This window comes from Mastomys coucha, unplaced genomic scaffold (genome assembly GCF_008632895.1).
Source record: "Mastomys coucha isolate ucsf_1 unplaced genomic scaffold, UCSF_Mcou_1 pScaffold5, whole genome shotgun sequence".
NCBI classification, from domain to species: Eukaryota; Metazoa; Chordata; class Mammalia; order Rodentia; family Muridae; genus Mastomys; species Mastomys coucha.
The window spans coordinates 3662206-3688222 of record NW_022196911.1 but is presented as its reverse complement, the minus strand read 5'-3'; the positions used below and the strand labels follow the sequence as shown (position 1 = coordinate 3688222).

The following is a 26017-nucleotide window of genomic DNA, read 5'->3' as shown; positions in this document are numbered from 1 at the left end:
CATAAGAATATCATAAATATTATATAAATAAATAACTATAAATAAATATAAAATATAAATATAAAACAAAATACTTATAAGACTATATTTATATTTTATTGTATTAATTATAGTTATTATACTAATGAATAGTTTTATACTTTATTGTATGAATATATAAATGTATGTCTATGTATTTATGCCTCTGTCAATGATGCTGAGACTGGTCTTAGGTCCTCATGCTTGTAAGGCAGGCTCTTTACTCACTGAGCCATTTGTTCAACACCTTCATTCTAGGTTCTAATCACTCACATCTTTATTGTGTTCATGTCTTCTGTGAATGTACACGGATTGTATACATGACTCTCCTGATGCTGACAGGAAGTGCTCCCCCATTTTAACTGTCTAGTTCAGACCCAGCCATCCTCCATTTCTGGCCAGCTTGTGAATTTCCCATCCTTTAAGCAGGAAACCTGGGCATCTCAGCAGCCAAAGCTTGGAGTAGCCTTCTTCCTTTGCAGGATGAGTAGTGCAAGCAGGATCAGAGCCTTCAGCTAGCTACTGCTCCAGTGTCTGCAGATTGTCTGGCTTAAGACTCTCCATTAGACTTTATGTGGATAGAGCATCAGCATGCACACTGTTTTTACAGGACATCTATACAGGGAATGATAGATAACCTTGACTTCAAAACCTGTGTTTGTAGCACACCTTGTGTGTGGATAGGGTCATGTAGGGAAGATAGCCTTCAGTTTATATCCCATGTTTGTCTCCCTGTGCTCTGTGATCTGTCATTATGTTGGCGTTCTCTCCTTCATGTCAGTGCTGATGAAGCTCTCTCACAGAGCTGTGGGAAGATGTTGAGGGGATGTTGGTAGAACTGTTAATGCAGTGCCTGCCATAGAAGAAAAACTTAGTGCGTGGTAGTGTCCCTCAGGGTGACACTCTGCTTACACAAGTGGGCAGAAGCATTTTTACGCTAAAAGGAGTTGTCCAGATTTGTTCTTATTTGAATAATTAAAGTCTACCATTATCCAAACTGTGCTATCTTGCAAGATTGTCAAGTTAATGTAGAGTGACTATAAAAGCCTTTTATTCTCTAGGCATCAAGTGCTCTATCAGAATATGCAGTGCGTACAGACCACCGTTTTCTTGTTTGCCTTGTTGGTGACAGGTGTCTTCCATGGCCTTTTTATGTTCACAAAACACTAGAACGTTGCATGTGAATTTTATGATCCATCTCTTTTCCTTAGTTCTTTCCAGGCGTGTTACATTTGAAGATCACAGTGGACTCCCTTGGGACACTGCTTGGACTTTTCAACCCTCTAAAAGGCTTCTTTTTCAAATCCTGGTATGAAACCTAGAGTATGAGTTTCTCTCCTGTCTTCTGGAGCCAGCTTTTATGTTCTAAATAGAAAATAAACAGCCACATTCTAGAAAGCACAAGCAAGGCCAAAAATAAGACAGTGGGGGAGGCAGAGTAGAAAATACAGCACTTCAAGAGATAATCTGTGTATAGTGTTCTCGACAGGCAAATTTTGGGCTCCCGGGAGCTGTCCTGTGCTGCCAAAAGCAGACAATAGGATGTTATGGAGGAGGAGGAGGAAGAGGAGGAGGAGGAGGAAGAAGAAGGAGAGGAAGAAGAGGAGAAGGAAGAGGAGAAGGAAGAGGAGAAGGAGGAGGAGGAGGAGGAGGAGGAGGAGGAGGAGGAGGAGGAGAGAGAGCCACACATTTATTTGGCTCAGTCTTGGGAAGGAGATAACTTCTAAGCATTAGTTAAAACATTGGTATATCTCCAATCTTGCTAAACAAAAAGACCTGGGTTGTAATTACTTTATGTTTTTTAGATTTACTTATTCCATTGTGTGTGCATGAATGTTTTATATTTATGTATGCATGTACACACATATGTGCCTGGTGCTGTGGAGGTCAGAAGATGCCTCCAGGTGTCTGATTTCCTGGAGCTGGAATTACAGATAGTTGTGAGTCACCGTGTGGGTGCTGGCAATTGAACTTGGGGTCCTCTGTAAGAGCAATAAGGGCTCTTAACCACTGAGCCACCTCTCCAGCCCTAAGTACATGGGAGATATGTATGCCATTACTTTCTGAATTTAACTGACCAAACTTTGAAGAAGGTTTACCAGTCTAATCCTTTGATACATTCTGAATTAGTCCCGCTGACATGAGTGGTCACCAGCAGTTAGTTCAAATTCCTCTCCATTTGACCTTGCAGAGTACTGGACTTTCTAGTGTCCGTTTTCTGCACATATCATTTGAGCAAATCTGGACTGCTCTCCTTTTCTCTCTGATTAGGATCTGGCTCAGACACAGTCAGTGCTGCCTTGTGGTCACATGTCAGTCTTCTGTTTGTTGTTTGAGTTTCTTCATGCATCCATAAATCCATGCTGGTGAAATTTTGCCAATAGGTATCTAGCTTTGCTACTCATAGTGGAGCTTGCCAAAAATCTAGAAGGTCTAGAAGGCTGGGGAAATAACTGTGCAAACACAAGGACCTGAATTCTATTTATAGTACCCATGTGCAAATCCATTTGTCATGGCTTGTTTGTAGTCCCAGTGCTGATGTAGAGAATGATAGATCTCTGGGGCTCACCAGCCAGCCTAGGCCACTCCATGAGTCTCAGAGCCCTTTGAGAGACTTGGAATCCAAAACTCAAAATGCATGACAACCGAAGAATGACAACCAAGATTGAAATCTGGCCTCTATATGCAGGCATGCACATGTGCATGTGCACCTGTATACACAGTAACATGTGTGCACGTGCACCTGTATACACAATAACACACATGTGCACAAAAACATTATTAGCACTCATGCATACATGCACACATACTTGTGCATTTACAAACACACATTCATGCAGATACACATACATGTACTCATGCATACTATGTGCACACATGGACATATGGACATATGCACACACACACACACACACACACACACACACACACACAGAGTATCACTACTATCCCAGATGGGTTGAAGCAGAATCTACATTTTACTAAGTTCCCAGGGAAGACTGTTTCCCTGTTCAAGTTTGTGAAGAGTGATTTGAAAACACATGAGCCTGCACAAAATGGAAATTTTATTTTTAGTACCCACCACTAATTGGCATTTGGGGGGAAAAAATCACTGTTTTTCAAGACTCTCCACTTTCCTCATCTATAAAATAATGCCTTCAACTTTGACCAAGCACTAGAGAGTTGAGAGGCATTGGACCAGAAGGTGCCCATGTGTCAAGGGGAATTGAAGTCCCACAGTCTCGCATGGGAAGACTAAAATACACACTTGAGGGTAGAAAATTCACTGCGAAACAAAATTTGTTTTGTCTTGGGAGATAGGGAAGTTAGAAACAGCACACTTGGCTTCCATTTCCAATGGGAGAGAGAGATGAGGGGTCTTTCCTGCCAACCCTTACCTCTTACCATTGCGATCTGTAAGATAAATTAGAGCTTTCTAGAACAAAATGATAATTCAGAAATGAACTGCATGCACACAGAAGGGGATGTTAAAATTATTTTATTCATGCCACAATACTAACGTAGAGGGACTGGAGAGATGGCTCAGTGGTCCAGCCTATGTGCTGCCTTTGTAGAGGGCCTGGGTTAGGTTTCCAGCATCCACCTGGTGGCTCCCAACTGTCTACAATTCCAGGTCCAGAATATCTGATGCCTTCTTTTGACTTCTGCTGGCACCAGGGATGCATGCACATAGTGAATATACATATAGGCAAAGTATTTGTACACAGAAAGTAAATATTTAAAGGATATGAAACAAAAGACTAATCCAGAGAGGTGTAACCGGCAAAGCTTGAGCTCACACAGCAATCAATGAGGTCACGGTGCAGTGGTACCTGGAGGGTGAACTGGCAGCCCTAGAGCAGGTACATTAGTCTTGAAGGACTCCTCTTTCCCCTGCTTCATGGTCAGGGCCAAGCTGTATTGCTTTGGGTCCCCCTTTGTACTACATTTCCATTTAGCACCGGCTTCTATTATTATTATAAGTTCATTTTATGGTTCCATAAAGACTTTAGCCCTAGCTGATAGCTGCAGTAAAAACAATACAAATCCCTTGTCTGGGTTGTGGATTACGGCTGAGTCACAGGTATGTCCCCCGAGTGTCTGGTAACACACTGTACATCTCCTAGACTAGAGCACACAGGAGACCCAATGAGGTATTTTCTTTACTTTTAATGTTGCTGTCTGTTATTTTTGTTAAGTTTGTGAATGATTTCAGAATTATATTGAGGTCAGAAATTAGTCTTCCAGGTTCTGTTTTTTTTTTTTTTTTTCCTGAGGAAGGAGAACCAGATTGGAGACTTGTTTTCACTTCTCAGGTGGTCTCTCTCTGGACACACCAACTCCATCATCAGATCTTGTTTCTGGATGGATTGAAGCAGAGAGTTCTTATCTCCCCGACATTGCAAATGAATTGGAGAGAACAGTGTATTAACTTTTAGTGACCCAGATAGGTTTGTTTTATTTTACCATTGTTAATGTGAAAGTTAGTTATATTTGAGAGTCAAATTAAACACACTACACACACACATACACACCCCCACACATACACACACACAAACACAAGCTAATTAATACCTTCATGATGAATGACCCAAAGTTTAAATTAGGGAAGGAAATTGTGTGTATGTGTGTGTATGTGTTGGTAGGGATACAGCTTCTGATATTAATATAAAGATTATATTTTTACATAAGTATTTTAAAAGATAATAAAAGTTATCTAAAAAGAAATGCTATTATTTTCTCCTAAATCTGGAGAATACATTCTGCATCTTGTTATTCCAATCCTCTAAGGTGATTTACATCTTCATTGATTCGATATCTTTTGAACTGGATGAATTATCTTACTACACCTTTATCCTGGCATAATTATTCATGTACCGTATTAGTGGACAGTAATTCTACTTTTAATTTTGTCTTTAGTAACTTCTGCCTGCTGAGTATTAGGGGATTAATGTTTATTTCCTAAAGTGTGTTATGCAGATGTTGTTTATGAAATAAATATAGTTAGGAAATTTTAGATAGAGCACTACCTGATTAGCTATGAAAAGAAGTCATAACAGGTTATGTTTCCCTTTGTTTCTGGCAGGTTCTCAATCCTAATATCGCTTTCTGAGTTGTGTGTCTTTGCCTTTTATTCTGTGAAACAAGATCTTGCTCTATAGCCCAGGTTGACCTTGACTCTCATAGTTTGACATCTCTGCCTCCCAAATGCTAAGATCACAGAGTCTGGCTCCATTTAGTTTTTTAAAAGGACTTTATGCTGTCTGTAGATTATCTCTAGGACGTAGGGGCTTTTCTGTGAACACATCATCTGCTATCATGAGATCTTGTACAAGCCTACTTTAGTGTTTCAGCACTCTCTTGATATAGTTCCCCTAGTGTCAGATTGACAGTTCAGTGATTTGTAGTGTGCCCACAGAAGTGTACAGCTATTACCACAGCACGATTAGAGAACATTCAGCCCAATGAAAAGAAAGCCCTATGCATTGTATTATTTTATTATATTATATCATCACCATCACCATCACCATCACCATCATCATCATCATTATCATCATTATTAGCATTTCTCATTCATGTCTGGGCCCTCTGCATCCCAGGTGGCTTTCTGACTCCATTGGTTTGTTTGTTCTGGATATTTTATATAATAGAATCATAAACTGTATTTTTTGTGACTTTTTTTTTAAAAAAATGATGATTCCAAGTTTCATCCATGTTGTAACACTGTGGACGATTCAGTATTTCATTTCTCTTCTTTGTTTGATTATTTGTTTGTTTATTCCTTTATTCCCTCCCTCCCCCCTCTCTTTCCTTAAAGATTAAATTTTTATCCTATGTATATGAGTATACTGTGTAGCTGTCTTCAGACACACCAGAAGAGGGCATCAGATCCTATTACAGATGCTTGTGAGCCACCATGTGGTTGCTGGGAATTGAACCCAGAACCTCTGAAAGAGAAGTCAGTGCTCTTAACTGCTGAGCCATCTCTCCAGCCCCAAGCTTTTCACCTCTCTCTTTCTCTCTTTCATTTGTTTGTTTTGTTTTGCTAAAATTGCTTTTTATTTCAGGAAAACTTTCTTAACACTTGCCCATTTAAATTTAAACTACTTTTTAGAAACTCTTAGTTTGTATTAAATATCTTTGAAAGTTAACAGATTTGAGAATAATTATATAAAATTTAATTGCTTCAACTTTTCAAATTCAATGAATAATTAATTGCAAATATAAGATTCACCATTAGCATCGTTTTATTTAAATCATTCTTTTTTATATTTTCATTTATTTATATGAAAAAATATTTTCTTTCCTTTGGATATTTCATACCATGCATATCTTTTTGGGTTTGGGTTACGTTACCTCACTCAGGGTAACATTTTCTAGTTCCATCCATTTGCCTGTACAATTCATGATGCCCTTGTTTTTAACAACTGAGTAGTATTCCATTGTATAAACATTTTCTTTATCCATTCTTCAGTTGAGGGGCATTTAGGTTGTTTCCAGTTTCTGGCTGTCTTATGTGGGCATCAATTATGTAACCTGAGGAAGCTCTGATACTCCATTGATCACTCAGTAATCATTCATTTTCAGCAGAAATTCCTTATATGCACATATCACTGGCTGTGTAATTTCTCAGTGACATAATGGTGACTATCAAACACTTCTCAAAAAATAAAACCAAAGTCTCCCATCCCATCTCATCCCATCCCTGGTGCTTATGGAAGATCTCACTGCTTCCTAAACAGAAAAAAAAAACAAAAAACAAAAGAAAACAAAACAAAAAACCCAAAAACTGGACAGTCAATAACACTCAGTTTGCAAGCTCAGTCTAACGTTATAGTGAATATTCTTTCCTGTTGCTTTTCTCGTGAGAGAGGGGCTGTAAGTCTGATGGACAGGGATTGTGGGTGTCTTGATCTACAACTCCTCCCCCTCCACTTCATTCATGAGGAAGTAGAAAGTAAGAAGCAGAAATGAGCAACAAATGTCTTCTACCCAAAAGCTTCCACTTACCACGCATATGAAATCACAGGTTGTTTTTGGCCACACCCTATTTTTTAAGACTCTTAACTTTTAAACACTTGGCTACCTATAATCATCTCTTTGGTAGACTGGGCTGTCTGAGGTGGAAAAATCTCTCCTCATCCAGAGTTAGGATAACACTGGTAGGTGGCGTGTTCTCCTCAATACACACACTTCTGGACAAACTCAAGATACATTTACTAACTAAATAATGTATGTTCTGTTTCCCTTTCTCACATCTTATTTTATTATACATTTAGCACCCTCCCCCATTCCCCCCCCTGTGTGTGTGTGTGTGCGTGTGTGTGTGCATGTGCATGTGTTTGTTTAAGCTAGAGGATCACTTCAGATATCTTTCCTAAGTTCTTGTCTACTCTGTTTTTGTTTGTTTGTTTTTCTTTACATTGCTGACTAGTGCTCCATTGTATGAGCTCCACACCATATCCCCTTTATCCATTCACCTACTGATAATCAATTACTTAGTTCTTCTTTTTTTTTTTCTTGTGAACAATGTTGCTATGAGTATGTACAACTCATGTGGGGATGTTTTTATTTCTCTTTAATGCAAACATAGAGGTGTAATTGCAGGGTCCTATTGTCATTGTGGCATCATGAGGACCATCAACCTACTTTCTAATGTACTGGCTTGCTTTTCATTCTCACTAATGGTAAATGAGATCTCCTATCTCTGTATATCTTTGGCTACACTCAACTACTATTTGTCTTCTTTATATTAGCAGTTCTGATAAGCATGAAGTGATATCCCTCTGTGGCTTTGATTTTCATTTCCCTAATGATGGAGATATCTGTACTTGAATTTATTAACAAAAGTTGACTTTTGATTATTGCGCAATATCTGGGGCCAGAAGTCTGTCTTTAGATATATTTTTATACATTCCCTCCCTTTTTTGATACCATTTGATTAAGAGACAAGAAGTTGCTCTGGGCCAGGAGTGGTCGTGAGTTGTCTTTAATCCTAGCACTCAGGAGGTAGAGGTAAGCTAATCTCTGTGAGTTCTAGGACAGCCTGGTTCTCATAGCCAGTTCTAGCTTGCCCAGGATACATAGTGAGACCTTGTCTCAAACAAAAGAAAGAAAAATGTTGTTCTGGTTAACACTTTAAGCCAGTTATTAGAAACATTTTGCTCTCCTTCTCAGGTAAGTTTTGAGGACACTTTGTAGTGACTGTCTGAGGTCAATGGGCAAAAGCTAATTTTTAAGCATTTCTAATTATAGAAGAGTAAACTGCAATACAACTGAAGTTTCTGGGTTCTGGTATCCCCACATTACCCTATGTGTCTGCCTCAGAGCCTGTTTTGATCAGACCCCTGCCCCTTCATGATCACAGTAGGCATAGGGATCTTTCTGGATCTTTTTTTCTCCACCACAGAGTGGGGGATATAAACACAGTGGTGTGTGTGGGGAAAGAAAACTGATTGTGCACACTTCCCAAGATATTTTTCAGGAAACAAAGGAACAATGAATTGAAATTCTCTATGAGGAATAAGACACACAAAGAGTCAACGTCTCCTTCAGGTGCTGCTCTTTGCTCTACAGTCCCTATGGCTACCTATGATTGAAAGCCATACCCAGTGTAGTCTCAAAGGGGACACAGTGGCCCCTTAGAATGAGAGAACTTCAAGAGAACTAGCTTCTTTCTGGTTTTAGACTCCTGGAAAACTTTTAACCCACATACCGCCATATTTAGTTTTTTTGTTTTTTGTTTTTTGTTTTTTGTTTTTTTTTTTTTTTTTTTTTTTTGTTTTCTTTTGAAGTTGAAAGCATCTCTGACCATTCCTAACAAATGTTCCAGGATGGAGTCTTCCCAGCCCCCAGTGGCCTGCCTATTGCAGAAGAGCCTGCAGAGGCTCATTGCTCTCTAGACTCTGAAGGGCTGAGGCAGGATAGGTGCAGTTAAAAGGGGACAGATAGTATGGGGCAGGCTGAGAAATGCTGTCTCTCTACAACCAGCAAACAGGCAGGGCTTCTTCCTCAGAAGACACTGGGAAGGTACCCAGGGCAGCAGGCATGTTCAGACTTTATGGTGAGCATTAGCTTATAGAGCTTGTCTGTAAGATAACTTATCTTTGCAGGTTCAGAAATGAAGAGGAATTTTTCACCTAGATGAATTATCTCCTAGCTTCCTGATACCTAACTTTGAGGCTGTTTGGATGCAATCCTGATCTCAGAGTCCATATTGAAATGATTTAAGACTGAGGGCGGGGCATTGGAATGAGATACATATGTCCTCTGTGTGAGAAAATATGGATTTTAAAGGGCTAGGAGTTGACTAAATTGTGTTCCACAAAAATTGGTAACATTGAAGTCCTACCATAGCCCCAACGTTTCTGAGCAGTAGGCCAGTGTGTGGCCTTACTAGGGCTCATTGCAATTATACATCATTAAACGGTTCACAACCTCCTGAGTAGCAAGGCATCATGGGATGAGTGGCCAGACAACAAGGCATCACTGCCCTAGACTTCTGGAGACCAGAAGTCTCAGATGAAGGTGTGAACAGAAACCCTTTAGGACCATTGTGTCTGATGTTCACTCTTTGGTTGCAATTGGCTTCGTTGATACTGATTTTTTTTTTTTTTTAAACAGAAGAAATAAAATCATCTGAAGATGATGAGATGGAAAAACTGTATAAGTCTTTGGAGCAGGCTAGCCTCTCTCCTCTTGGAGACCGGCGACCCTCAACCAAGAAGGAGCTGAGAAAGTCTTTTGTGAAGCGATGCAAAAACCCATCGATAAATGAGAAGCTGCACAAGATCAGAACCTTGAACAGCACATTAAAGGTAAGATGGGCTCAGCTTGTACAACCTGCAAGGCGGGAGGGGAGGCAGGCAAGGAATGGCTGGCTATGCAGAGAGAGACTCGGGGCCATCTTAGAGGGCTTGTGTGGGAGGAGGGAAGAGCAGAGAAAGCAACATCCTTATACCAAGATGCCTGTGACCTTTTAAAGGCACTTCACTGATATAGCCGCATCCATGCATAACAGACTGCGATTTTACATTCAGTCTGATTCAAAGTTTGAGTTCCTAAGTCCCAGATGGCAAGAATGGTGTGTAATTGGCTCTTGTAGTTTTGTGCCTACCACAATACTTGGCTCACAATTAGATTGTTTGAGAATTTCATCCATGCATATAATATATTTTGATCAAACCCCCTCCCTTTCCTGTTCCTCTCCCACCATTTCTTTTCCCCCCAACTCGACTTCATCTGCTCTTTCTATCTCTTGTTTTAAAGCCCACCAGCTGCACTTAGTGCTGCACATGTGTGCATGGGGTAGGACCATCAGCTGCAGCATGGGTGGCCTCTCAGGCATCATATACTTAAAGAAAACTGACTCTTCCTTCCCTATCATTTATGAGTTGCCTGTCTCTTTTCAGTGAGGTGGAACCTGATGATCCCTTGCCAAGTCCATGATGGTCTTTGGGCTGAGCAAGCTTGATCTTGTTAAGTTCTTATGCATAGAGTCCGGTCACTGTTAGCTTAAGTGTTCCTGTGCAGAACTTTCTATTCCTCTGCAGACATCCACCATCTCCACTCTTAGGATTGTTTGCTGATGAGCAAAACAGAACTTCCTTTGGCAAAAATAAGCAGTAATTGAAATCAGGATGTCACCTGACTCATTAGAAGGCATAGAAGAGAATTCTCTCTCTCTCTCTCTCTCTCTCTCTCTCTCTCTCTCTCTCTCTCTCTCTCTGTGTGTGTGTGTGTGTGTGTGTGTGTCTATCTTTTTCTCTTTCTCTCTTTGAGGCAGGGTTTCTCTGTATAGGGCATCTTGGAACTCACTCTGTAGACCAGGCTGGCCTTGAACTCAGAGATTCACCTGGCTCTGCTTCCTGAGTGCTAGGATTAAAGATGTGCACTATTAGCATCTGGCCAGAAGAATGTTTTCAAATCGTCAGCTGTAGGCACTACAGCCAAGAAGCGGCAGATGCTGTCACTTGAGAACAGGGACAGTGTGCAAGGTACTCTGGGGTTATTTTTTTAGAGACTTTCCCTTAACAAAGGGTTTCTAACAACAAGAACAGTTTACTTTTACATTTAGGCTATAATACCAGCAAAGAAAGGGCAGGGTATTCTATAAGGTCAACTTACATTCGCTGAAGACTCATAGGTTCTGAACAGATCCTGAAATTTAATTTTGAAGTGTGCATGTCCTTTCAAAGTAGAAATTTAAGAGTCATTTTCCAGGAATAAATGTCAGCAATCGTCAGGAGAATGCTGAGAGAGTTGAGTGGGGATTGGTCATCCCAGTCAGACATCCCAGTTAGTCAAAAGAAAAACCAATTGAAGCAGAAAAAAAAAATAGAGGCTGGAAAGGATGTAGAAAGGGATAGATCAGTTTAACAAAGAAACTCCAAATTCACAGAAATTCTCTAATAGTGATGAAGAGACACTGCTAGCATTTATTTTGTGGTGTGTGCAGAGCTGATTAATGTACTGGGCTATCGAGTGTAATATGCCAGAGAATGGTGAGATTTCACTGCCTCGTGGGAAGAATGTCTTTGTCATTGGAGTGCTATTTTCTTGCATATTATTACCATGTGCCAAGCCCCATCCTAGGTCACCATGACCATGGAGCATGCCTGGGACAATGGAGACAGGAAAACAGATGGTTAAAATGGAGTACCATAAGTAGTGGGTGCTTGCTTTGGGAGCCTTCATATCCCAGAGGATGGAAGTGACTGACTGTCTAGGGTCCTTATGTTTAGCTGGCAGCTGGTCCATGTGTAAGGGAGGATGGGGAAAGGCCCTCAGGGCACGAGTACATCTAATGGGGGTGATCTGCTTTGGTTCAGGTTGGGAGCAGCAAGAAGTAGAAGCCAATGGGGTTATGGGTAGCTCAGAACATTATAGGAGGAAGACTGTGACTCCAGATTCCATAGACCAATAGACTGAAGATTCTAGACCCTGACAACACCCTGTGTTGTCTGACAACAATGAGGACGACTACGATGACGACGACGACAACAACAACAACAAAAAAAACCAAAGGCACCAGCCTCTCTGCTTTCCTGTGACTTCTTACTCTTTATGGTTAGGGTGTGCAATGGATGACTCCAGTGACCTCTGTGCAATGGATGACTCCAGTGACCTGTTCTCTCCCAGTAGGGTAGGCCTCTATCTCCAGTCAACTCATTGCCCTGAAGCCCAGGAGCTTCAAGTAAGCCGCGTTTATTCCTTTAGAATTTCTGTGACTCCACAGTCTGGACATGGCTTGGGTTTGGAATTCTTCTGTTTGGTCTTGTGTGAGTGTGTGATCAAGGCATCGCACATGCTGTTCCATTTCTCCACCGGGGGAATGTTGGTTTCTAGGTTCCCAGGTTGGCGTTGGAAGGATTCGGTTCCTTACAGCTTATTGCACTGAGCACCTCAGCTGCTGTCCCTCTGCTGAGTGGAGTCTGACTTCAGGTTCTTCTCAGGTAGACTATGTAGGGCAGCTCACAGCTGAATGGCTGATTTTCCCCAGCCAGCAAAAAGCCAGTGACAGTGAATGAGCAAATCGAGTGAACCTGGTTGACACAGGTAAACCATCTTTCCTCTGTGATGTTCTGTTGGATAACAGTTGGCTATTAGGACAACCAGTAGTCTAAAAGAGGATTCCATAGACAGATGAATCTCAGGAGACAAGGGAATGGTAGGTGTCTTCTCAAAGGTTTGTTTTTTTTTTTTTTTAAACCCAGCTTAACTGCTCTCTGGTGAGCGGAAAGCACTCCTCTCTATGGATCACTTGGCATTAGGGAAGTATAGGATGGAGGTGTGTGAACTGGAGCTCATGTTATGTTGCCCAGTGACCCTCAACAGCCAGTTGGCCACTGTCATTTGTAACCTGGCCATGTTGAAAAAGAACAAGGGCTAGGTATATCACTCCATGGTAGAGCGCTTACACAGCATGCACAAAGCTTTGAGTTCACCCCCACCCCCAGCACTGCCAAACAAACAGGAAAAGGTAACTACAAACAAAACAAACAAACAAACAAAACCCCCAAACCCCACTGCTCACTATAAAAAGAAACAAAGAACAAGTATAACTTATTGAATAGAAGAACTATGCAGTGTGTGCCTATTTAGTCATGAGCAGAGCTATCATATTGATTTCTTAGCTATTGGGAAAGCACATAAGTGGGCTTCTGAGGTAGAGGGTCTTTTCTTGACTTTGGAGTTGGTTAAGGAAGTGGGCCCATTTTGAGATAATTTCTCAACTCCAAACCTTTGTGTTCGTGCAAGTTTCTTTATGCTGCACTATGATGAAATGTCTATTTAGAAATACTTGAAACCTTGAGTGCGCACATGTAAAGGCACCAGCAAGTACAGGATCTCAGGTTTACACTTGTCATATTTGACATGACAATTAGCTGTTTAAATAGAGCTAATGGTAAGTTTAGATGAACAAGTATGCAGTTTAAGAGAGATATAAATTCAGGATCATGGAGGTATGAGAGCTACAGAAGAGTGTTAATACACACAGAACAGAGGCATGGGCAAACACTGGCACTCCTCAATACTCCAGGGTCAAGAGTTTGGATAATGGGTAACCAGTAAAGTGCCAGTCAAGGGATAAGGAAAATCAAGATTATAGTATATTATAGAAGCAACCAGATAGTCGTGTTCAGGGTGGAGTGCTGGCCATCAGTTTTAGGTAAGTATGTTTATGAAGATGAAGATGAATAATTAACCACTGGGTAAGCTAACATGGAGGTTACTGATGAGCAGCCCTGGAGTTAGTTTGGTGGAGCTGTGGCAATGAAAGACTGGCAGGACAGACGGAAGACTATAAAGGAATGAATACAAGGTCACCGAGGACAAGTTGGAGAGTGGAGCCTGAGCCAGATGGGGGTCAGGGAGAAGTTTCAAGGTAGAAGAGAGAATGGCACATGAGAGTCAGTGAGGAGTAACAGGGTGCAGGGGAGTCAGTGAGGACTAACAGGGAGCAGGGGAGTCAGTGAGGACTAACAGGGTGCAGGGGAGTCAGTGAGGAGTAACAGGGTGCAGGGGAGTCAGTGAGGAGTAACAGGGAGCAGGGGAGTCGGTGAGGACTAACAGGGTGCAGGGGAGTCAGTGAGGACTAACAGGGTGCAGGGGAGTCAGTGAGGAGTAACAGGGTACAGGGGAGTCAGTGAGGAGTAATGGTGCAGGAGAGTCAGTGAAGATGATAGTGGTGATGGGAGACTGAGGAGTCATCGGAGAAGTCCAGAGCATGTGAGAGACTGTGTTGTTCAAGTGGAGAGGGTAGCCTGTGCTCAGTGAGAGAGAGAGAGAGAGAGAGAGAGAGAGAGAGAGAGAGAGAGAGAGAGAGAGACAGACAGAGACAGAGATGGAGAGAGAGAGACAGAGAGAGAGACAGAGAGAGAGAGAGACAGAGAGAGAGAGACAGAGAGAGAAACAGAGACAGAGACAGACACAGAGACAGAGAGAGACAGAGACACAGAGAGACACAGAGAGAGACAGAGAGACAGAGACATAGAGAGAGACACAGAGAGAAGAGAGACAGAGAGAAGAGAGACAGAGAGAGAGACAGAAAGAGACAGAGAGAGAAGAAAGAGAGACAGAGAGAGACAGAGAAAGACAGAGAGAGACAGAGAGAGACATACACAGAAAGAGACAGAGAGAGAAGAGAGACACAGAGACAGAGAAAGACAGAGAGAGACAGAGAGAAATAGAGAGAGACGGAGAAAGGCAGAGAGAGACAGAGACAGAGAGAAATAGAGAGACAGAGGGAGACAGAGAGAGACAGAGAGAGAAGAAAGAGAGACAGAGACAGAGAAAGAGAGAGAGAGACAGAGAGAAATAGAAAGAGAGAGAGACAGAGAGAGACATACACAGAGAGAGACAGAGAGAGAAGAAAGAGAGACACAGAGAGAGACAGAGAAAGGCAGAGAGAGACAGAGACAGAGAGACTGTGGTGCCCATCACAGACCCTTCCTTCGTCTGTATGAACAGGAAGGCAGGCACTTTGTGTTCTTGCTGGTGTGGGTAGTGGGAGAGGGAGGCTTGGGAGCATGATCCTGGTTGCTTTTACTTTCCAAAAATACAGAATGAAGTTATTGGCTATGGGTGATGGGAGGGAGGTTTGTGCTTAATGAGAAGGGCTTTCTTCTTTTTTCAATTTATGTGCATATGTGTATGTATTTGTGTGCATATATATGTGTATGCATGTGTATATGTATGTGTGCATATGTGTATATGAATGTGTGTATATGTGTGTATGTTTATGGTGTATATGTATGTGTACATATATGTGTGCATATGTACGTGTACATGTGTGTACATGTATGTCTGTGTGTATATGTGTATATGTTTATATGTGTATATGTGTATAAGTATGTTTGTGTGTCTGAGTGTGGGCATGTGTGTATACTGTGCCTGTGTAGAGGTCAGAGAGCAGTCTTGTGTGCTGGTCATCATCTTCCACCCTGTTGGATACAGGTCTCCATTCATTTTTTTGTCTTTTCCAGGATGGCTGGCCTGCTAGCTGCCAGTTACTCTCTTGCCTCTGCTTTCCATCCCACTGTAGGAACACCAGGATCACAGTTACGTGCTATCATGCCTGGCTCTCTCTGAGTTCTAGGGTGCAAACTCAGGTCTTCATGCTTGAGCAGCTGGTACTTCTTTATGCATTGAACCTTCTAGCCTGAGTAAGTTTTAAATAGCCTTTGATGAGCTGGAGAGAGAAAGAATAGAGAGTGATCACTGGGTGGCTCTTGGTGAGCATCCTCTCTCTCCTTCTCTCCTTGGAAAGGAGGAGGACAACTTTATTATTACTAAAATCTTATGATTCTGTGCTAGCCATTCTTCACAGCCATATGATATGATTCATCACAGCATTCACCATGGCTGTCTCCTTTCTGCTCCTGTTTCCTGGCTTCCCCTTCCTTCTAAAACCCTCCCCAGTCCTTAGCAATTGCTCTTTTACTTTCATATTGATTTCTTAAAGTTTTTACATATGGAGGAACCCATTGGATGCTTGTGCATCTTTATTTGCTTTGTTTTTATTTAACCCGATGCTTTCTCATTCTATACCTCAGATGACAGGATTCCGTTCTTCTTTATGGCTGCACATATTCAAGTTTTAGCAGGCCAGTGGTCTTATCAGACAAACGTGTCTGTCCTCATGGGACTTTCAGTTCAGAAGGGGAAGACAGAAGTGTGAGCTCTTGACCTTTCAGGATGAGAGTGCTGACTGGTAGTCAGCCCAAGGTTGAGATGGCAGCAGTGAGCCTGACTGTGGCATTTGGGCTGTGCATCTGCTTCCCTGGGGTGGCAGGGATGGGTCCGATGGTGAGCAGGTGCTTACTGCCTATGTGGCGTGAACCAAGAGTATCAGGATCGAGGAGAGGCATTTCCTGTTGTCTTCAGGAGGCTTGGCTAATTAACGAATCATGTATGTGGTCCGTGCATATGCATTTGTGACTCACTCAGGCGTACACACGTGGAGGCCAGAGCAAGAAGTGGATGTCTTCCTCTATCACTTTTCACCTCTTTGCCCTGAGGCCGAGCTAGCTGTTGAGTCAGAAGGAGCGCTTCTGTGAGGTTCACCATACAAGGAGTTCTCCAGTTACCCCTGTCTCGGGCCTCACTGCAATGCTGAGGTTACAGGCACAGGCCACCATCCTGGCCTTTTACGTAGGTGCTGGTGATTCAGGCTCAGACTGTCTCAGGATTACTGTTGCTGTGATGAAACACCATGACACAAACCGACTTGGGAACGAAAGGGTTTATTTGGCTCATACTTCCACATGACTGTCATCATTGAAGGAAATCAGGACAGGAACCTGGGGGCTGGAGCTGATGCAGAGGCCACCGAGGGGTGCTGCTTACTGGCTTGCTTCCCATGCTTTGCTTAGCATACTTGCTTTCTTTTTATTTACTATTACATCTAAGTACACTGTAGTTGTCTTCAGACACACCAGAAAAGGGCGTGAGATCTCATTACGGATGGTTGTGAGCCACCATGTGGTTGCTGGGATTTGAACTCAGGACCTTCGAAAGAGCAGTCAGTGCTCTTAACCACTGAGCCATCTCTCCAGCCTAGCCTGCTTTCTTATAGAACTCAGGATCATAAGCCCAGACAAGGCTCCACCCATGGACTGGTCCCTCCCACATCAGTCACTAAATAAGAAAATGCCCTGTAGGCTTGCATAAGTCTGATCTTATGGGAGCATTTTATCAATTGAGGGTCCCTCTCTGATCACTCTAGTTTGTGTCAAATTGAAATAAAACTAGCTAGCACACACATCTTCAACATTGCACAACGTGGAGTCATGACGCACAGAGCCATCTCTCCAGCCCCTTTTAGACTTTCAGACAGATGTATAAGTTGCAGGCTTACTGTTCCCCACTGAATTTGATAGCTGGCACTACGGATAAGCTAAGGACTTGTGGAGGAAGATGCTCCAGGTAGCTCAGCATTTTGGGGGTGTAAACCAGCATTGTGTGGGTGAGAAAAAAATGGGCCAGTACTCTTTCTTTCTTCCTTCCTTCCTTCCTTCCTCCCTTCCTTCCTTCCTTCCTTTCTTTCTTTCTTCTTTAATCCATTTTATAGTCCATTCTTCATCCCCCTTCCAGTTTGCCCACTCCCTCCCCCCACCCCCAACAGCTTGCTCCCCATCTCTAAGAGGACGTCCCCATCCCCCACCCCCACCTCACCAGACCTCCCCACTCCCTGAGGTCTCAAGTCTCTCAAGGGTTAGGGGCATCTTCTCTCACTGTGGCCAGACCAGTCATTCCTCTGCTGTCTATGTGCCAGGGGCCTCACATCAGCTGGTGTAGGCTGCCTATTTAGTGGCTCAGTGTCTGAGAGTGGGTCCAGGTCAATTGAGACTGCTGGTCTTCCCATGGGGCCACTCTTCTCTATAGGGAGGCAGCATGGCGGTGGGCGGGCCAGCAAATGGAGTTGGGGTTCTTGAGAACATTGTGCTTGATGAGGGATGTCACGAGGAAGACTCAGCATTTCTATAGGGAGTGTGGATTTAAAGTAGAGGATCAGAGGCGAGGAGCTCCTGGTAGGCTGCAGTAGCACTGGGCCAGTGCTATGTACTGGACTGCATGTGCCCAGTTAGCACCATGGTTCTAGAGATGGAGAAAACCCAACTGGGGATAAAAATTACATCTACGTTCTCAGGTTAGAGCCAAGTCTCTCCTTAGGCTTTTTATAGCTAAGGACAGCCACCTGACTGGGACATTGTGAGGCCCTGGCTACCAGGGTTTCTTGCCTGGGAAGTGAGTTAACATTGAAACAGGCGTTGGCAATCCTGGGGCTGTAGGTACCATGCCCACCCTATTCCTCCTCATTGGCTTCTGCCCAGAAATCAGAGCCTGGCTTCAGCCTCCTGCTGAGACCTCCCTTGTCCTTGGTGAGCTATAAAAAGAGACTCCCACTTCTCCCCTCTTGGGCTCTGCTTCTCTTGAGAGAGCCCTACAAACGATCTCTCTGGTGCTGCCAGAATCCTTGCCATCAGTTGTCCCTCTGCTGTCTGTCTGTCCATGGTGTTAATAGGTCTCCTAATAAGCTTCTTAGTCGCCAGTAATGCATCTCAGTGCTATCTTGAAACACCCAGTCCCTTAGCAAACCTAGCACTTGTCAGGGCAGAATGACCCACTCTTTTGTGGATGCTGATTATATTTTCACTCTATTCTTTTACTTTAAATTTGAGTGACTGGTTGTCCATAAAGCATTGGTAAGCTATTTGGTATTAGTATGCTGTTGTGGTGGAAGTTAGGCGTCTCATCTTTTAATAATAAATCATACTATTCATATGTAAATCTCTGTGTTAATAGAATATGGCTTACTAACATAATTTAAAATCTATAAAAATTAAAAAGATAAATTTTTGTTACCCTGCGCCTCAGGCAAAGTGTTATGTTCGAATTTTACTTAGTGAAGTTCGGATGGTCAGTGTAGTATCTTCTGTGTACAGTGTTAACCGAGCCCCAGGAGATAGCCAGCACTCAGTGATGCACCCACTTAGTGATACACCAAGATGGAGTCCCCTCCGTGGTGTGAGGTAATAGAAGAATGAAGGGGAACAGCATAGAAGACAGACTGACTGGTCCTTTCACTAACTTGGGAGCGAATATGCACAGCTTCTTATGGCTTCCACATGCGAAGAGATGTTGAGCCTGACCCCAGGTGTGTTGCGAGATTAGAATATGAACGTGCAAAACCACACTGGGAGTGTTGTGGCCCCCTGGGGTCCCTGTGTCTGAGGAAGGCTGAGGAAGTTGACTCAACCTAAGTTCAGGTCCTCACACTCATGAATGCCTCTTTCCTTCCCGTTTTCTGCCCGGCCAGTGCAAAGAACACGATTTGGCTATGATCAACCAGCTGCTGGATGACCCAAAGTTGACAGCCAGGAAGTACAGAGAGTGGAAGGTCATGAACACCCTGCTGATCCAGGACATCTATCAGCAGCAGGTACCTCAGGACCCTGAAGTCACTTCTCAGGAAACCATGAACCCCACCTCTTCTGACTGTGTGGAAAATTCTCTTTGAGCAGATGCCCGGACCCTACCCCCCATCCCTGTTACTATACCATTCTACAGGATGCTGCCAAGGGCACACATTTCTGCCTACAAGGAAACCCCAACCCCAGTTCCTGAGACATCATCCATCCCTCCCAAGGATGCAACCCAGGTGAAGCCAGTTCCGATGCAGTGGGAGTCCTGGCTGTCAGACGTTGCCTTCCTCAATATTGGAATGGAGTGATGGAGCTCATCAGAACAGGCATAGCTTCTGTACTCCTACTGGGAGCTGGCAGGAATACTAGGCTTTAGGTGGGATGTGAAATGGGTAAACCCCCTCTTTTTGCTTTCAAGAGAATTATAACCTGCCATCAACAAAAGGCTCAGTTTTACTAGGGATAATAATCCATGTTATTATTTTGTTTTGCAAAAGAAGCATGTAGAACTCCCTTGGGTGGGCAGCAGAAATGTTACAAGTGGAGGGATTTCTTCCTTACTAGCTACTGGAACTGGACGCATGTCGGCATTTGTGGAACACAAGGCTCTTCTTAATGTTGATGTTCTATTTGCTGAGGACTTATTTGCATGGTGGGGGCGGAGGATGGAGAGCCCAAGGAGGAGGGATTTTTCCTGTTCCACTCAGAGGACAGCTTCATAAGTTCATGCTTTGCCTAGGGCGAGGGACGTGATTAATATGCCCCTTCCTCACAATGTCTAGGAGACGGACTATCACAGGACCCTTGGAGATGTTGCCCCCCCATCCCCAGCTTCTCTGAACAGTGGTAGGATAGTAATACCCACTGCAAGGAATGTTATATTAAGTTCATCCCTGCCTGTGGTGCCTAGACCCAGCATGAATTCATGTCCAGTTTTCCTGAGTTCCAAATTCACAAGGTTACTTTTGAATTGTTCTTAACTTGGAAAAGAACCTGGACCAGCAAAACAACAACAAAACGGTTAAACGGGATCATTTTATTTTTGTATGTTTATGTGTCAAATGGTGGAAGATGTGAACAGTGATCTATGTTTCTTATTTAAATATATTTATAGAAATGCAAATTATAGTGTTCTGAAAGAAAGTGTACTATTATGTGTTGTTCAACATATATATATATATATATTCTAGAAGCATATCATTTTTGCCTGGGAAAAATAGGTATAGTAGTGACTTACTGGAATTGTATTGCACTATGATATATGAAGAATGCTCAGGAAATCTCTAGAGAAAACCATGGGAGCATGTATTAATAATTAGTAATTTTCTGAATGCTTTCTTTCCATTACAACCCCACCCCCAACTCCAGAGATCTTAAATTTCAATGCCTGTTACACATCATTTTCTTAACCAGCTCCTTAGGTTAGCTCTTCTGTTTATAAAGGTGAAGCTTTATGATATTTAGCTGCCATGAGTTATAGACCCAAAGGTACACATCTCATTAACTACTGGGCCAAATAAAATATAAGTAATATAATTCCCAACTAAATATGAACACAAATTAAAGTTTGATGTTAAAGAGATCTCAAGGAGAAATAATACATTAATCACAATGACGGCTTCTAAATCATAACCTTAATTCACTAGGAACCCATGTGAGTTTCACCTGCCCTTTGAAAATTGTTGATATATCTACTCATAGCATCAAAGGTGGCTTCATATTATAGTGTCAAAGGTGGTTCGACAATTTCGAATAGAAGTAGCTACCTGATCTGTATCTATAAAGTAAATGTAAAGAATTGTTTAATATTTCCCTATACGTCACCAAGACTTTTTTGTACACTGAAATGAAAAACAATCCTTGCCTTAAGAGAGAAAAGTAGAGAGAAAGCAACGAGAAGCTAGAAGATTGGCTAAGTTGAGAGATAAAGCCTCAAGATGAGCTGAGAGAGGACCCGCTGGGGTCCTCCATCTGCATCCTATGCAGCTTGAGATGCTAATGCCTGTCAGGATTGTTTCCTTTCTCTCCTGTGGCTAGAGGCTGTTCTGAGGGCAATGCTTTGAGTGAAAGGAAGCATTGGGGAGAGGCGAATTAGCATTGGAACAAAAACTAGCCTGCTAAAAAATACTCACTCATATCTTTTATTAGCAACACCCCTTTACAGACTTCCATCCTCCCTCCAGTGGAAGCCCCAAACATTTTTTATGAGGGCTGATTGCTATATTGAAACGTTTTACTCTGGCTTTTCATTCATACATATTGAACTGACCTTTGAATGTAAACTCCTTTAGTAACTCAGATCTAAAGGCAAAATTGGCTGGTAAGTTTGCTTGACCAAGCCATGGGGTTATTTTTCAGGGCAACTTCAAGAAAGCCAGAGCAGAAGTTTCTGCTTTGGTAGAACCAGCCTGCTGAATGTTCCCAAGTCATTCTCAGTGGTGTCCTGACCTCCTAGTCACGAACCAACCACCCCCTGTTCCCCAGTTCTGTAAATAAATACCTTCTCACTCTGCGCTAGGTTTAGTTAGGGAGTAGGGGTGCTTCTGTGGGCACCCAGCCTCAGCTGTGATCCTAAGAGGAGGGTGAGGTCAGATGGGAGTGAGAAGAAGAGTAGGTGACACTTCTGGAGCCCCCCCATTGAAGAGGAACCATGAGGAGCTTTCTCTTGGTCTCAAGTCTCTTGCCTGGTTCTAGAGAGTGGGGAACTAGAGATCTCTTCTAGTTAATGGCTGGGAAATGGATTAGGGTTAGCCAGTGGGAGCCCAGGGGAGACTTGACTGTGTCTCTGGAATGCTCTGTGCTGGTTCATCCTTCTCAGGACACCAGTGGTGGATCTTTGAGCATGAGTCTTTCAGAACCCATGGCACTGGTTAAGGATGAGGCTTCTCTGGGGGGGTGGGAGGAGGGGATGAGGGGAGGAGGGCTTTATTTTTTTCCTGGTCTGAAGACTCAAATGGGATCCTGGCGGGAGACCCTCACTAGTTGAGATGTTGCTAACATGCATCAGTCCCACATTTTTCTATTGCTTGGGGGATGTCTGTCATTAGTTCTCCCCCATCGCTTTAATCTGAGGTTAGAGGAGTCCCAGAAAGATGCTAGAGCAAACAGTTGTTAGGATTCCAACAGGCCAAGAAAGAGGTCGGGTTTGGAGTCTGATTTTCTGTGCAAACCCATGCCTTATGTTTGCACAGATCTTTGAAATTTGCAAACCGTGTGTTCCAGACCCCCTTCCCTGCATCCCATCATCCCATAAGCTAGTCGGGATGATTGTGAACTATGGGTATAATGAAATGCCTGGCTCAAAGCCCCAAGTGATACAGCCAGAATCTGAGTTTGAATTTCAGGTCAGTCAGCCCTCTCTGCAGAGGAGGAATGATTGTCTCGGCTTAGCCTGCTGGGGGACAAATGGTCTGACTTGGCTCCTGTACCCATTACCCTGGGTTCCGCACACCTGGCTGCTGCAGCTTCTGCTGAATGCCCAGAGGCACTGGCGTGGGCAGTCTCTCCCTGAAGGTCCTGCCGCCTTGCCCCTGGGTTTCCTGAGAACTGGGGCTTGCTTGACCTGAGTGTTGTTTCTTTTATTCCCTTCTATAAAAGACACTATGTTACCACTGTGAGGACTTTAAAGCTAAAGGATAGAAGTCTTTAAAGAGATGGAAAATGCTTATTTTGCTACTTTTTCCTTTTGAGATGTGACCTGCCACATCAGGTATCAGAGACTTAGGGATTAGAAATGAGTCACGGGATTGTGATGAGGCTCATTTCCTCAGGGAGGCTCCAGACCACATTGTCATGGAGAGGGAACAAAGGAAAAGAAAAATAGTTTTCAGTCTTTTGAGGAGAGATACTCTACTGATGAAAGCCATATTTAATTTTACAGACACAGGCTTCTTTGTAAGAAGAGAACGACAATATTTTGATATAGCAATAAAGATGATCTAGGTACAGAGGGTGACTGTTCAAATGTCACAGTGTGTTGAAGCGGTGCTGTGCCCGAATGCAGTTTTAGATTGTAGCTCTGCTTCTGGCTAATGGAATAGGATGTATAAAGAAGGTCCAATCTCCTTCCCATCAAACACTTCTGTATACTCACCCACAAGAGAAATCCAATCCCAGATGTAGGTGGTGACTGCCTGCTTAAGGCTTTTGTCACCCATAATAGTAAAAGCCCCTCACATTAGATTTTTTAATCTCTGTGAAATGAATGGGGCAGAGGGATGTTCCATTCACAGAAACCCAACCTTCTCAAGCCACACCATGCCACTTGCAGCACATGAAAACGGACCCTGCATTTTAAAAAGAAACTTTTCCATTTCCCTTGTTGTAAAGAAACTTGATTGTTCTGTATTGATGTCTCTTTAGCTTTAGTCCAAAGGGAAGCATGCCCCATAGAGACATTTGCCATCCTGTAAAAAAAAAAACATGGTTCAAGTCACCACATGTTCTGCTGTTGCATGGTGGGGATGGGGTTCAACAATGCATGGTATGGGGCAAGATGTTAATGTGGGGTTGATACCTTATCTGTCATTGTGCTTTTGGTCATTGTCATCTCTCTGTTTTGACGAAACTGAAAACACGAGGCATGCCTCATTTTTCCTGTTCCCAGAATGACATGTAAGATAAAGATAAAATGCACACTGTCTAGTAAAACGGTATGAAAAAAGAAGTTGAAATACACTACTTGTGTTCATTTTCTGCCTTCCATTATTTCTTCCTCCTCGAAGACTAAAATCAACAACCTCTAGCCAGCTAGCCAAACCACCACCTGCAAACCAATGCGAAAACATTAGCCTGTAGCTGGGTTTTTAAGCTTCAACAAAGGTTAGTGCTCCCTCTGGTGGTCATAATGAAGATAACAGATTCCAGAGCTGAAGTGATTTTTTAAAACTAAAGCTACTGGGACTTATTTCTACACTAATCTTTGTCAGTGTCTCTCATTTCCCAGACTTACTGACATGATTATTTTAAAATGTGTCAATGGTCCACAAATTTGACTTGTCTATTGCATTACTTAACATTATTGGCCACCTATATGGTTTAGAGAATTTTATTGAAATGCAGATTGGAAAGTGGGAGCCAGCATTACACAAGCTTATTAAAATACAAACAAAGAATATATCAAAATGGAGAAGACATTGCTTTCCACTTGTGCCCACTGACCACAGGAAGCTGGCCAGTAATCAGACCTGTTTCACAAATCCCAGGTTGCAGGGTCCACAGGTGATGGAGTATTTTTCTTCTCTTCTCCTAGTCCTTGCCTTTCAGCCCAAATGCCATTTTTCCTCAGCTCCATCCATTCTTCTGGTATCTCGAAGCCCCACCTTCAAACCCCACCTAGCCAGAAGCAGTAAAGTTGTCTTAGTTCAAAAGGATCTAGGCAGGATGTAGCTCAGAGGCAGAATGCTTGCCCAGCGTGCATGAAGGTTTGATTCCTCATGCTACATAAAGCTCACAAGGGGATGCCCCACTATGATGATGGAAGGCTCCCGAAGTTCAATGTTATCCTCTGTGTTGGATCTATAGGCCTGAACTATGCAAGACCCTGCCTCCAAAGGGGGTGAGGACTATTAGCAAAAGAGCCGAAAAGGATTAGCAAGCGGCATAGGTACACACTTCTCTGCGTTTCCGGGTGCTATTGTAGGAGAATATCAAAGTTAGTAGCTGGCACACATTTGTCACTTCATAGTTCTAAGGCTGGGAAGCTGCCACTGGTTCCCAGTCTAAGGTCAGGCCCAGGAAGGATGGCACCTTTTGTGGAGGATGGGAGTTATTCCCCCGAGCTTTTAGGAGTCACCCCTGTCTCTTGCCAACTTGTCTCCTTCCAGTCTTTCTTTGTGCCTCTTTAGTCACATCATTCTCAGGCTGATCCTTTGCAGTATCTTTGTGTCATAATGGACCCTTTGAAAGATCCTAGGACAACCTGTCAGTTCATCTAAACTTTTTTTTTTTATTTTAGATATTTTCTTTATTTACATGCGAATTTCTCCATTCCCAGTTTCCCCTCCAAAAAACAAAGAAACAAACAAAAACAACAAAACCAAATCCCTGTTGCCTCCCCCTTCCCCATGCCTGCCACCCCGCCCTCTCCCACTTTCTGGCCCTGGCATTCCCCTACACTGGGGCTCAGAACCTTAAAAGGGCCAAGGTCCTCTCCTCCTATTAATGATCGATTTTGCAATCCTCTACTATACACATGCTGCCTGAACAATCAGACCCCTCCATGTGCAGTCTTTGGTTGGTGGTTGAGACCCTGGGAGCTCTGAGAGTACTAGTTAGTTCATATTGTTGTTCCTCCTAAGGGGCTGCCAACCCCTCAGCTCCATTGGTCCTTTCTCTAACTCCTTCACTGGGAACCCTGTACTCAGATCGACGAATGGCTGTGAGCCTCTACATCTGTGTTAGTCAAATACTGTCAGAGCCTCTCAGGAGATGACTATATTTAAGCTGGCTTGCCCTTCCTTCAGTCTCTGCTCCATAGTCAATCTCTGCAACTCCTTCCGGGGGTATTTGGTTCCCCCTTTTAAGAAGGAATGAAATGTCCAACTTTTGGTCTTCCTTCTTCTAGAGTT

At 43.0% G+C, this 26017-nt stretch overlaps 1 protein-coding gene across 2 annotated transcripts in view; it reads left to right on the top strand.

Annotated features, from left to right (window-relative positions):
• The window catches only part of Ipcef1 (interaction protein for cytohesin exchange factors 1), a 74253-nt gene extending 50128 nt beyond the window's left edge, over nucleotides 1-24125 (top strand). For both annotated transcript variants that reach the window (XM_031352760.1, XM_031352761.1), the window contains 2 exons: nucleotides 9643-9836; nucleotides 19343-24125. In XM_031352760.1, the coding sequence (XP_031208620.1) occupies nucleotides 9643-9836; nucleotides 19343-19543 (395 nt within the window). In that variant the 3' untranslated portion in view covers nucleotides 19544-24125. The remainder of the gene's footprint in view (nucleotides 1-9642; nucleotides 9837-19342) is intronic.
• Nucleotides 24126-26017: the final 1892 nt, after the last annotated feature.